The sequence below is a fragment of the Vulpes lagopus genome, chromosome 1, assembly GCF_018345385.1.
Source record: "Vulpes lagopus strain Blue_001 chromosome 1, ASM1834538v1, whole genome shotgun sequence".
Taxonomy (NCBI): domain Eukaryota; kingdom Metazoa; phylum Chordata; class Mammalia; order Carnivora; family Canidae; genus Vulpes; species Vulpes lagopus.
Window position 1 is genome coordinate 100329987 of NC_054824.1, and position 12814 is coordinate 100342800.

A 12814-nucleotide genomic window follows, 5' to 3' on the forward strand; every position below is an offset into this window, starting at 1 on the left:
TAAATTATGTGTCACTGGGCTTTTATGAATGTGGCCTGATTGCTTTGTTATCATTTATAAATTATACAAAGATTATGTGACATTGGGAAAAAAAAAACTTGGCAGCAATAACCCTTTTGGAGACATCTGTATTGAAAACTCTTAGGGAGTTCCTTATGTTGATTTTTTTGTTTCTTTAAAGAAAACAAGTAATTCATGTAGAAGAAAAGCAATCTCCACACTTTACTCTCCAGATTGACTTCATAAGAGAAGGGCAATTATTCTGATTTGCACTAGAAGTTTTTCAAGTCCATCATATAATAAACCTTACATTAAAACTACAGTTTTATTTCTACTAGTGTATCTAGAAAATATATTTTTAATCTTTTCTTTTTTTTTTTTTGCCTCAATTTGGATTCCCCTTTTCCACTTTAAAGAATAAAGGAAGCTGTAACTGTAAGTTTATGAAAGCCTGGGGGCAGTGCTGTCTTTTCTCTGCCCAGAAAAGCTCTGAGCCCTACCTTCCTCTGAGTAGCTGAGGCCAGGTGGGCTACAGTTTTTATTTTGCCTTATTTCATTTTATGTAAAATGTTTCTAAACAGAACTGTATTTCCGAAAATATATCCTGTGGAATATCTATAGTCCCATGAGCTATCACACAAAAAATGAATTTAGTACCGCAATTAAGATTCCTCTGGCTGACTGACACTGAAACAAAAGTAACACAATTTGCTTCTCTTTGTTGAATCCAACATTCCCAAATATTTGTTTATAGAAACTTATTTTCCAAGAAGCATCTACAGGAGTCCTAGCATTCCACAGAAGTACTCTTACAGGCTGACACAGATGGAGAACAAGCTTATGGATTATATTTCAGTTACCACATCAACTGCTATAGATTTGTATTTCATGATTATAATTGTAGAAATATCTAATTGACAAATAACCGGGGTCCTTTTCATACTGACTCAAGAATGACAATTCACCTACTATATAACTAATTGTGATTGCAGATGCATTTTCTAACCTTAGGAACAAGGAAAATTTGATTCATATGACTGAGATTATCATGTCATAGAAGGCTACTCTTTATACTGTATTTTATCAGTTAAGTTACTACTTGGCAAAAATTTAAGTGTGTTTGTTAATTTAATGACTATCATAAATATCATAGCATAGCTTCCTAATAAAAAGTAAATTTCTTCATATTTATGAGTTTACAAATGAGAGAAAAATAGTTCTATGTTGATCTATGCCCAAGTGAACATTTAAAAACTTTGTTGAACCATCTAGAGATATTTAGGTAAATGCTTTTGCAATAAGTAAATTGTAAAATCCCTATGTAAAAGGTAAATACATAAGAATAAGTAAAAAAGTACATCTCTAGATTTTACTAATGTACTAAAAATTTAAGTTGTCAGATTTGCATATGGTATACTTTAAAACTCTAAAATTCATCTCATTTTTTGATTTATCACTGTTACCTTTAACTTTTATCTCCAGCCACATTATTAATCTAATGTCCTTCCTATATGACTTTTCAAAAATGTATTTAATAGTGGTAACTGTAAGCAGAACTTTGTATTTTCCTTCTCTAAGCCACTTTGGGCTCAAAGTTTTATTCATAAAATGTTTGTGTATTTAGAAATGGATGATGAGTAATCATCCCAAAAGTGGGGCTTCAACCTCACCAGAAAAAAGATAGATCAGTTTAGTCAGATAAAGGAATGAGGCCCAGGAAAGGACTAGAATTATGTCATGGTCATGCACTATATTAATGGTTGGATGGTATCTAGGTCTTTTTCTGTTTAGATTTTTTAACTCTACTACATGTATTCTTCCTATAAATAAAAAAGTCTGGTAAATAAATATTTAAAGTATTTTATAGTGCTTTGCTTAGAGAGTATTGTCAAACACAAATTTTCAAAGCATACAAGTTGAGAAATTTATTGCTTTCCAATGACAGATTCTTTTTAATAATGTTATCTCAGAGCATTTAAAAATAATTTCATACACAGAGGGCAATTGAAAATTAAATCTTCAAAATAAATATTGCTCAAAACACAGCAGCATGTATACTTCAAATCTTTGCATGCCACATACTTTCATTTTCTTCAATATTTTTCCAACTCCTTTAGTAACTAAATTAATGCCCAAATTAAGACTTGCTATCCATTAATGTTATCATAGTACTATGGATGGTATCTTAGATAATTCTTTTTAGATTCTCCATTATTTCTAAGACTCACAGTTAAATAAAACAAACAAAAATCTAATAGACACTATTCACTTCCAGAATAAAATCTAAACCTCTCAACTTCATAACTATGTTCTATATAACCAGACCTTTTACTACCTTTTGCTGCATCTCAATGCCTTTGTGCATGCTGTTCGTTTATGTCCTTTTGCTCTGTGCAAAATTCCTACTCATCCCTTCATGTTCCACTTTAAGTGTTACCCACTCTGTGATACTTCTCTATTGGTCCTCAGACAGAAAGGAACACTCTTATACCTTATAGGTATGAATTTCTAAAAATACAGCCAACATTTTTGAGTACTCATATTTTTTTCTAAGAAGCGCACATAATATTTCATGTGATGTATTTAATTCAGTTATCATGATAAACCCATAAGGTAGTTATTAATCACCATTTCATAGAAGATTAATAAGCGTACACATTATATTGAATTGTTTGTATACAAGTCTATCCTTGTCTAGATTGATCCAGAGGTAATATATGCCTTAATTAAGGGAACAAATAGAATGCATGGTTTTACATAATCCTCCAAGAATTATTTTTCAAATAATGCCAATTTTCACAAATATTGGAGAACGGGTAGCTTGAGGTTATAACCTTTCCAAGAGCCTGGTGTTTCTGGTTAAGGATAGATTCAGATGACTTGAAGAGAATGTTTATATTATGGTAACTGAGATTAACGAATAAAGATCCATAGCAAGAAGGGTAGTCACCATCTCTCTACCTCTTAGGAAGGAATCTAAAACTTCTCAAAGTACAAAAAAAAAAAAAAACCCACAAAAAACAAAAACAAAACCCCCAAAACAAAACAAAACAAAACAAAAACAAAAACAAAAAAAACAAACCAAAACACTTCTGTGGACACTTAAAAACATGAAAAGTAAACATATAGAACATAGATATAATTTTACCTTGGAAAAATCCCAAGAAATGGTTATCAGCTGCCCTCATCAATTCAGAAAAAAAAAAATAAACCCATAGAATAACTAACTATAAATTACAGAAATGTATTATAGCTATACAGGTCAAGAGTTATATGGTAAAACCACATGTAGGACAAAAGCATACTAAAATACAAATGAAACAATGAGAAGGCTGACTTTGGATCTTCTGAGTCAAATATCACCCAGTTCCCTATAATCATGAAAAAAAAAATACACACCTACATACAGCCCTTTCTGTGTTTGAGTCAATTATTTTTAATTACTCATTAGAAATAGAGAAATATGAAAAGACTAAGCACAGTCATAATTTGGGAGGGAAAACAAAACAATAAATGAATAGATTAAAGCAAATTAATAATCTTTCTCAGAATGAGTAAAACTGTGGGGATAATAATGAATGCTATGTTTCCAATTATGGATGCTTCTTGGTAATTGATTTTTTGTGTACAAGTAGGTGATATTGAATGGGACAATACTCTCTGAATTCTAACTGTAGAGGCCTGGAAGTAAGTGGTAACTCAACTCTCCAGCATCAGCAGAATGACCGCTTAATAAGTCTTCCTATAGAAGAACTTCTCCCACATGATTTGGTAAAAGATCCTCCTCCACTGAAATAAAAATTATAGTATTTACATTTAGGAAACTCTAAGAAGCTCAAATGCCATCTTACATCAGTGACCAGTATTAGGGAAACTGAGATTCACTGAATACAGGTATTTATTCCATAATGTAAATAATTTTAAAAATATACATGAGAGACTCCTAACTCTGGGAAATGAACTAGGGGTGGTGGAAGGGGAGGTGGGTGGGGGGTGGGGGTGACTGGGTGACAGGCACTGAGGGGGGCACTTGATTCGATGCGCACTGGGTGTTATTCTATATGTTGGCAAATTGAACACCAGTAAAAAATAAACTTATAAAATAAAAAATATATATACCATTGCAATGCACAAAGTAATATTTAGAGTTATCTTCGTAGTAAGACAAGAATATAACACAGTCTTCTAGAAGTAACACGATCCACTTTTGCAACTTCTCCCATTCTGGTGTCTGCAAAATTGTGGTTCCTACATTGTGTTTACAGTAAGCCACCTAACCAATCAGGTGTACTTTTGTATTTGAGTTAGAAGATTGAAAAGCAAGGAACCAGAATGGTTTTCCATGCAAAACATACCTAGGAAAGAGAGAAGAAAACTGAGATATGGGGGGTTGGGGAAGAAGAGACAGCAAGCACAGTATGGGTGCTTGAGTGAACATCCCCATAACCACCCAGAAGTAAGGGACCTGAGCAGGGAAGCTGAAATGAAGAACTCTCTTTCCTGCATCTCAACACACTACTTACTCTACTCAAAATAAGAATGAGAGAATCATGACTTTTTTAAGTTGCTAATTATTCCAGCAATAAAGAAGCCATTTTACAGTATTAGCTTTAGAGCAAAAGTAAATTCAACTTTTACACATTCATGTCAATCCTGGTCACTGTATTTGAAATACAAAGATAAAAAAACATATTTGCCTTTATATTAAGAATGAAGTTTGAAACAACTATTTTTACTCTCAAGATACTTGATTCATATTAGATGACCAAATAAAGAGAAATCCTTAATGATGTCTATTAGAATTACCAATAAATATATGTGTGTATATATACATGATTTACATTTTGTGTTTTGAACTTTTCTAAGTGGGTAACATAAATGTTTGTTGAATATGTTAATCTTCCAGCACCTGTTCAGTAGTTTTAAAAAGATCCTATTGATTTAAACACATGAGAAACATCAAAGTAAAAATGCTATAACAGTGTAATTATATTTTGTCTAACTTTTCATGCACTCATATGTTAGACCCTAGTTTATTTCTTTTGATCCTTTCATGCTCTGTGCCTTTCATGCTGGATAAGTACTTTCTTAGTAATTTTATTTTCCTTTGTTTCTTTAACCTCAGTGATTACTTTTCCCTTCTGGCTTGGAAAAGCCTTAGATAGTTATTTTGATAACAGATTTCTTGGCAGGCAGTGGGGTCTTCTGTGCTCTCAACTGCTCTCAGAGGCAGCCCTAATTGACCAAGACCTGATAGTAAGGAGTGTCCTCTACAGCTCAACCTTTAAAGCGTGAATATACGTTAATTAGTCACCTGAGGAAAAAAGGTAAGAGTTTATGAAGTAGATTAAAAAATCTAGAGGAAACAGTCAGTATTCCATTTTAAATTTCTTATCCATAATTTCTTTTACATATTTTGCAGCTCAAGCAAAAAGGACACAAGGAAGTTTTAAAAATCAAAAAGGCCTAAACTCAAGTACGTTGCTGACATAACTGGTTAATACGGCTGTTGGAGATATCTTAATTGAGTTAAAATTAGAGGGAGAGAGACAGGCCAGGGCAGGACTCTGAATGTTCTTGGATTAATTCTAATGAGTCTGGCAAATAGGAATGGACCTTGAAAAACCTTAGGCGGAAGTGGTAATACAATCAAGGTTTATTTTTGTTTCTAATAGTTTGTAATATTTGGAGGTATGGAAGACAAAAGAAGGAGATTTTCCAGGATATTATTAAATTAGCCCAAGGGAGAGGTGAAGACCTCAAAAAAAAAGGACAGGCCAGGAACTGACAGGAAGTAATGGACAGAAGAAATGCTAAGAGGTAGAACTGACAGGACTTGTGATTACTACATATTAAGGTCATTGCAGGAATTACGATTCCAAGCTTTCTGGCTTAGATGCATGGGTAGATGAGAATTCACCAGGATAAGGAAATAAAGCTGGGGTGGATGACCAGGCTGAGAGAAAACAATAAATGGGCTTTTGCAAGTTGAACTTGAAATTATTAGTCTACTCATTCATCTAATATATTTAGGGCCGAGTATCGAGTACCTACATACTATTATTCATGCTGGAGATAGGAGAGAAAGAACATCCATGATCTCATGGGTCTTATAGTCTAGTATGGCTAGAATGATGATAAACTAATAAGCAAGTGTCAAATAAATCAGATATTTCAAGGACTGATATAATCCATAAGAAATAAAAAGTATTATAAAAAAAAGAATACTGGAAGCAATTCTGTTTTTGAATGATTGATCAGGAAGTGCCTGTCCTAAAAGCTGTCATTTGAGCTGAAGGGCAAAAAGAAAGCAGTCATAAGAAGACCTTGAGGGAGAGTATTTCAACTAGAAGAAACTAATGGCACCAAGGATGAGAACAAGCTCAGTATGTTGGAAATCCACGAGTTTAATAACCAAAGGGAATATGGTATGATATAAGGTCAGACATTTGGGCAGACTTCCACAGGACGTTTATGTTGTAAAATCTCACAATTAATTGTCTAGACAACTTTGGACTTAGGAGAAAAGCTCAGGATATGAATAAAAACATAGGCACCATTCTATTTACAGGTGATGTTTGATGGCATGAGAATGAGAATGTGAAAACACAAGAAAGGAAAGAAAGGAATGTGAGAAAAACTAACATTCAATGAGTAAGGAAAGGAAGAGAAACCATCAATGATGACAAATACAACGGTGAGAAAATTAAGAGGGTAAAAGGGAGATTACAATGCCCTAGCATAGAAGGGAACAGATAGTTGTAAGAAACAGAGAATGATTAACAGAGTTAGAAATCATGAATAACAGGACAAAAATATTTCTAACACAAAATGGCAAAGATTATTGGTAGATTTTTCTGACATAGTTTACTTGAAGAGGTAGGGAAAAAAATCTGATGACTTTCCTAGAGTGAAGAAAAAAAAATCTGAATACAGTAGAGTAAAAAGTAAATAAAAAATAAACAGCCATAGCCAATAAAGACTGCTTTTTCAAGATTTTTTTTTGCTTTTTGGAAGAGAAAAAATTTTTGACTTGGAGTATTCTTTTAATGATAGAAGTTTGAGTAAGGAGTTTGTGGAAACAAAATGTGAGAAAAGTAAACTAACAAGAGCAGGCCCAATAGAACACTGAGGATCAGGCCACCTTCTTGCTCACCACCATTGGATTAGCTTTGAATATGAGGCATCTTTTTTTTTTTTTTTAATTGTAGCCATTTGAAACACCTAAAAATATTAACGTGGACACTTCTCCAAAGAAGATAGATCGCAAAGAGCATGTGAAAAAATGCTCCACATCACATGTCATCAGGGAAATACAAATTAAAACAACAATGAGATTCTACTACACACCTATTGGAAAGGGCCGAAGTCCAGAACACTGACGATGCCAAAAGATGGCAAGGATGTGTAGCAACAGGAACTCTTGTTCTTTATAGGTGGGGATTCAAAATGGTAGTTTGGTAGTTTCTTAACAAAATTAAACATACTCTTACCTATGAACCAGCAGTCATGCTCCTTGGTACGTACCCTAAAGGAACTGAAAACTTACGTCCATACAAAACCTGCACACACGTTTATAGCAGCTTGTTCCTAACTGTCAAAACTGGGAAGCAATCAAGTTGTCCTTCAGTAGGTAAACAGATATGGGAACTGTGGTCCATCCAGACAATGGAATAGTATTTGGTACTAAAAAGAAATGAGCTATCCAGCCATGAAAAGGCATGGGGGGGGAATCTTAAATGCACATTAGTAAGTGAAAGAAGCCAATCTGAGAGTCTACATACTATAGGATGCCAACTATGTGACATTCTGGAAAAGGCAAAAGTATGGAGACAGTAAAAAAGATCAGTGGTTGGCAAACGTCAGTGGGGCCCAGAGGAGTTCTAGGGCAGTGAAAATACTCTGTATGATGCTATAATGATGGATGCATGCTCTAACGAGCCCACAGAATGTACAACACCAAGAGTGACCCCTAATGTAAACTGTAGACGTTAGGTAACTGTGATATTCAAATGTAGGTTCATCAGTTGTATGAATATAGCACTCTGGTGGGGGACATTGATAAGGGGAGAGGCTGTGCATAACTGGGAGCAGGGAGGCATATGGCGGTTTTTCTATATTTTCTCATAATTTTTTTGTGAATCTCAAACTACTTTAAGAGAATAAAATCTAAGAGAATAAAACTGCTTTTTATTCACATAAAAAAGTTTTAAAATCTCATACATCTTATATATGTTGTATCTCAAGATTATGAAATAAAAAGACCTATATCTCTACGGTGAAAACCCAAAGAAATCATAAAACTCGTACTGGTGAAGTTACATTTATAAGGATTGTTGTTATTCTTTTGATGATGGCACTAATGAGCAAGGGAAGACTTCTTTGAGTCCTTAAAACCATATCAATTATATGACCACATGCTATACCTACATATAAAATCTTTCCCTACTACACCACTGACTCGCCAAATGTCCTGGTTTGTCATTTCCAATATTTTGGTCCTTCACTTTCTTTTAAACTCACACATTCAAAATCTCTAGGCCCCTGAAACTAAGGAAAAATCTGCCCCCTTTTAAATCCGTGGAAGATTCTGTGAAAGCAGTTTCAAATTCTAAGACTGACAAAAACACCAGGAAGTAGTGCCACTGACTAAGTGACCCAAATTCTGACCTTTAAATAACACATTATTGGAACAAAGGTGATAAAGAATGTCTAATTCTTATATACATGATCCAGAAGTTAAGAGAGTATGTATCTATTAAAATTTGGCTTTTACTTGTGGTTAATGAAAGACAGAAAAGAAAATAGCACAGAGAAGCTGTGAGAAGGGAACCTCCTGAGGCTGCCCTAGGGAGATCTCACTAATGTTTTCACCTTTTTAAGGAGGGTTTTTTTCTCTTTTAATCTTTGATGGCAACACAGCACGCTGTTCTCTGTTTAAAACTCTGCCTAACAATGGCCAGAATCAAACCTTTCTCCACTTCTATTTAGTATAGCTGCAGGCTAGCAGGGCCTGATGAGCATGGGATGATGTACGGAAATACTCAATCATCCTATTGTACACCTGAAACCAATATAACACTGTACCTTAACTATACTGTAATTAAACAAAAATAAAAATAAAAATGAAATGAAATGAAAGAAATCAGCTATGAGTAAGAGATTAATAAAGACGATGAAACACCAGACAGACCATTAGAGTTCCCTGGTAAATGATATCTATTGATTAAAATAAAATTGAAACATATAAAAGATTAAAAAATAAAAACATAATTTATAATACCAAGCATAAAAAAGGAAATTCTTTTAAAGGAAAGAAACATCCAAGAAACATAAAACATTAAGCTGATAAGGACACATATCTGATTCAATGGCTGACTAGTTTACCAAGTTTTTAGACCATGTTGCCTCCAATATTTATTTTCTTAACCAGACTCTCACTCACTCCAAAGAGCTGCAAGCCAACCCTGCTCCCTTTCCTTCAATTTGTCAATTGTCTATTTCTGGCCTCGTAAGAAAGTAAAAAGGAAAGTTCTCCTCTATCACTTACCTAGAAGTTCCACTCAGTTTCTGATACAGGTTTTGAGAAGCAAAACCTTTTTTGCCTAGCAGTACTATAGCCAGATGAAGTTCTACCATTTATCTAAGCTGGAATATGCTGCTCACAATATAATATAATAATATACAGTAACCATGAAAGAAGAATTACATGTATATAGTAACAGCAAGGTTTTCCTGTTAAAAATGTTTTCCATAATTAGGTGAGAAGTAATATTTCAAATTTTCCTTTTTGTATTTACCTACTTAAAATATGTTGCCAGTTTAAAAAAAAATGCCAGGCAGTAATTTCCCAGGCTGAAATTTTCTGAAGAAAATGGTAACTCAGCGTTTATAATCAGAAAGTAAAAATTACACTTACTAATGAAGTGTTATATTGTTATTAAATGTGTTCTATAAAAATCTTTTATATTAAAGTCTGTAGTAACACAGATAAATCTGTAGACTGGATCAGTAAAAAGAAACAGGATATCACTATTGTCTCTAAGGAATATGTAACATTACATAATTCTTAATCTATTTTTGCCTTTATGGAATTACATAAGATAAGCAATAGTTTGGCACCAATTCATCAAACAGAAGGGCAAATTTTCACTGTAATATCTTACTTATGTATTTAACAAGAATTTTACAGCTACCTAAGAGGTGACATTTTACTTTTGCATAGCTTAGCAATGCATTAATAGATTCACTTTTACTTTTTAAATGTATGGCTATTTCATAATACTTTATAATAAAAGAGTACAAATAATTTAAAATTATCAGTGCATGCACTAAAGTGACCTTCATGTTTAAATTTAATATTTTATTAGTTCCAACCCAAAAATCAGAAAGTATAAGGTGAAATGTGGACAAACTCCAAAACACTTTCCTTTAAGGACTAATGTCAAGGAAAACTAGAACTTTTCTGCAAAACAATAGCACAGTGACTTTTAAAGTTCCATCTGGAAGCTGGCCCACCCACTAACCTTGTTGTCCCTAAATTATGTACCTTCAAATGGACAAGGGTGAAGCAAAGAACAAGTTTTGTTTATAAATCCCTAGGTAGCCTTAAATTGCTTTAACTTCATGAGGACAGATTATGGTTGGGAAAAATATGCAGGGCCTCAGACCAGTGGTTGGATCTGCATGCTACGGATCCATGTGAATTTTGAGTAAAGGCATTTCTTTGCAAGCAGATGAAAGCTAACTATGCTGAGAAAAAAGAGAAAACTTTTTTCTTCACTGTTATCAAAGACAAATATAATGTTGCCACAGGATTTTGTATATCTACTTTTTAAAACAATTTAGAATAAAGAGACCAAAGGGCTAAAAACAGGATTTCCAAATGCAAAATATAGACTTACTGGTACATGCCATAGAAGGTGGATCTTTTTCAGCTCGGAAGTAACCCTTTTCACACTGACAGACAGAAGTTGCTTCCATGTAGGTTAAACTGTGGGGAGGGCATTTAGAACATTTTGTGTTTCCAGCAAATGCTTTATAGAATCCTGGTCTGCAAGCTATAAAAACAGGGAAAAGAATTTTTTTGTTATTGCTGCTTATTTTATTTGTACATGTACAATGTATTTTAATCAACACACATTTGATCTCAAAAATTCAGTGTCACGTATATGCAGAAAAGGCAATATATGTTAATATTAATAATGAAATTAGTTATTCAAAATCAGTAACATAATGGTGACTTCATATTTAGGCTTGGGTTGCTAATTTTAAAAAATATACCTGAAATACACATACACAAAATAACAATAATAACAGTGTGTGGGAATGCCCCTAACTGGCAGTGAGGGAAATGATTTTGTGCAGTTATAGGAGATAGCATTAAATAACATTGAACCACACTGTGTAAAATGTATTTGCATTCCATTTTTCCCTTAGTCCTTCTGAGTACTAAAGGAGAAAGACCCAGTATGGTGCTGGTATATCTTAACACTTATCCTATTGGTGAAATTTTTTTTTTTGGACAAAATGAAAGCTGGCTTTAAGTTCAGAGACTTTAGCAAGCTCTACCTATAGTTTGTTAACACTGATTTATTTTAGATGTTTATTTTTATTTTTTACTGTAAACAAATTTTTGTTTATTATATTGAGATAATTCATTTAAAATTTTTGAATTCATTTTAAAAGTGGATAGACAAAATATTAAGTAAATAAGATACATGTGCTATATACATATGGCAAGAACCATGGAAACTGTAAATAAATAAATTTTCACAAAAAATCATGAAAACGAAATGTAAATGATGAAATGTTTTATCAAGGCCACATTTTCTCTTTGCTTAAACCCATGTTGTCATTTACAGGGTACTTTTTCACAGGAATGTAAGATCAAGAAAAAAGATTCCAGTGCTAAATATGCATCCAAGGTCCTGAATGTTGAAGGGGTAGTTGTTTCCTTCTCAAAGAAACTACTGCTGACCACTTTCTAAATTAACATTGTTACACAAAATAAAGGAAGAACAATCTTCCAGTAACAAGTATTATGTGAAAAATGTTTTAACAAACTTATTGTAATCCAATACATATACACAAAATGCTCTATTTAAAAATACACAATAAATAACAATAATGAATGACAATCCCTTGATTAGGCTTCTGCTTATAAAGTCAGGAAAGAAAGAAAAAATGCCTTTTTTTGAAGTAATTCCTACCTACATGAGTCCCAATACAGTAACTATTTGTCTTACCCGAGATATATATTTTAATGACTATTCCTGAAGATCTAAATTACTGCAATTTGATACATACCAAGAGTATACTATGTACCACTGACTCCTTCTCTAGGAGGTGTAAACCACAAAAAGTGGCACACACACACACACACACACACACACACACACACACATAGACACATAGAAATGTACACAGGGGCGCATATGCAAGAACGACTATTTTTGATAATTTGTTTTTATAATAACACTATATAAACAACACAGTAATTCAAGGGAAGTAATATGATCAATTCTGTACAGTAAAATTACTTTTAAAAACGTGGATATTCACTATCAATGAAGCTATAAGTGGTGATACACAAATATCAACCACAGTCTCTCTTACTGGCTGATAAATTAATTAGTAACCAAATGAGCAATCAATAAAAACACTGTATCATCAAAATATTTCTCTAAGACTGTCAAAATTCAGTGTATGTCAATAATATGTACTCAACCCCTAACATTTTCACTAACATATTCTTTAAAAAAATTTTAGTTACTAAATTTAATCTTATTGATATAGTAGTTACAAAACAATA

At 33.1% G+C, this 12814-nt stretch overlaps 1 protein-coding gene across 7 annotated transcripts in view; it reads right to left on the reverse strand.

The window, feature by feature from the left end:
- The window catches only part of EPHA6 (EPH receptor A6), an 867085-nt gene that overhangs the window by 453011 nt on the left and 401260 nt on the right, over window positions 1-12814 (reverse strand). For all 7 annotated transcript variants that reach the window (XM_041755016.1, XM_041755005.1, XM_041754987.1 and 4 more), the window contains one exon: window positions 10905-11060. In XM_041755016.1, the coding sequence (XP_041610950.1) occupies window positions 10905-11060 (156 nt within the window). The remainder of the gene's footprint in view (window positions 1-10904; window positions 11061-12814) is intronic.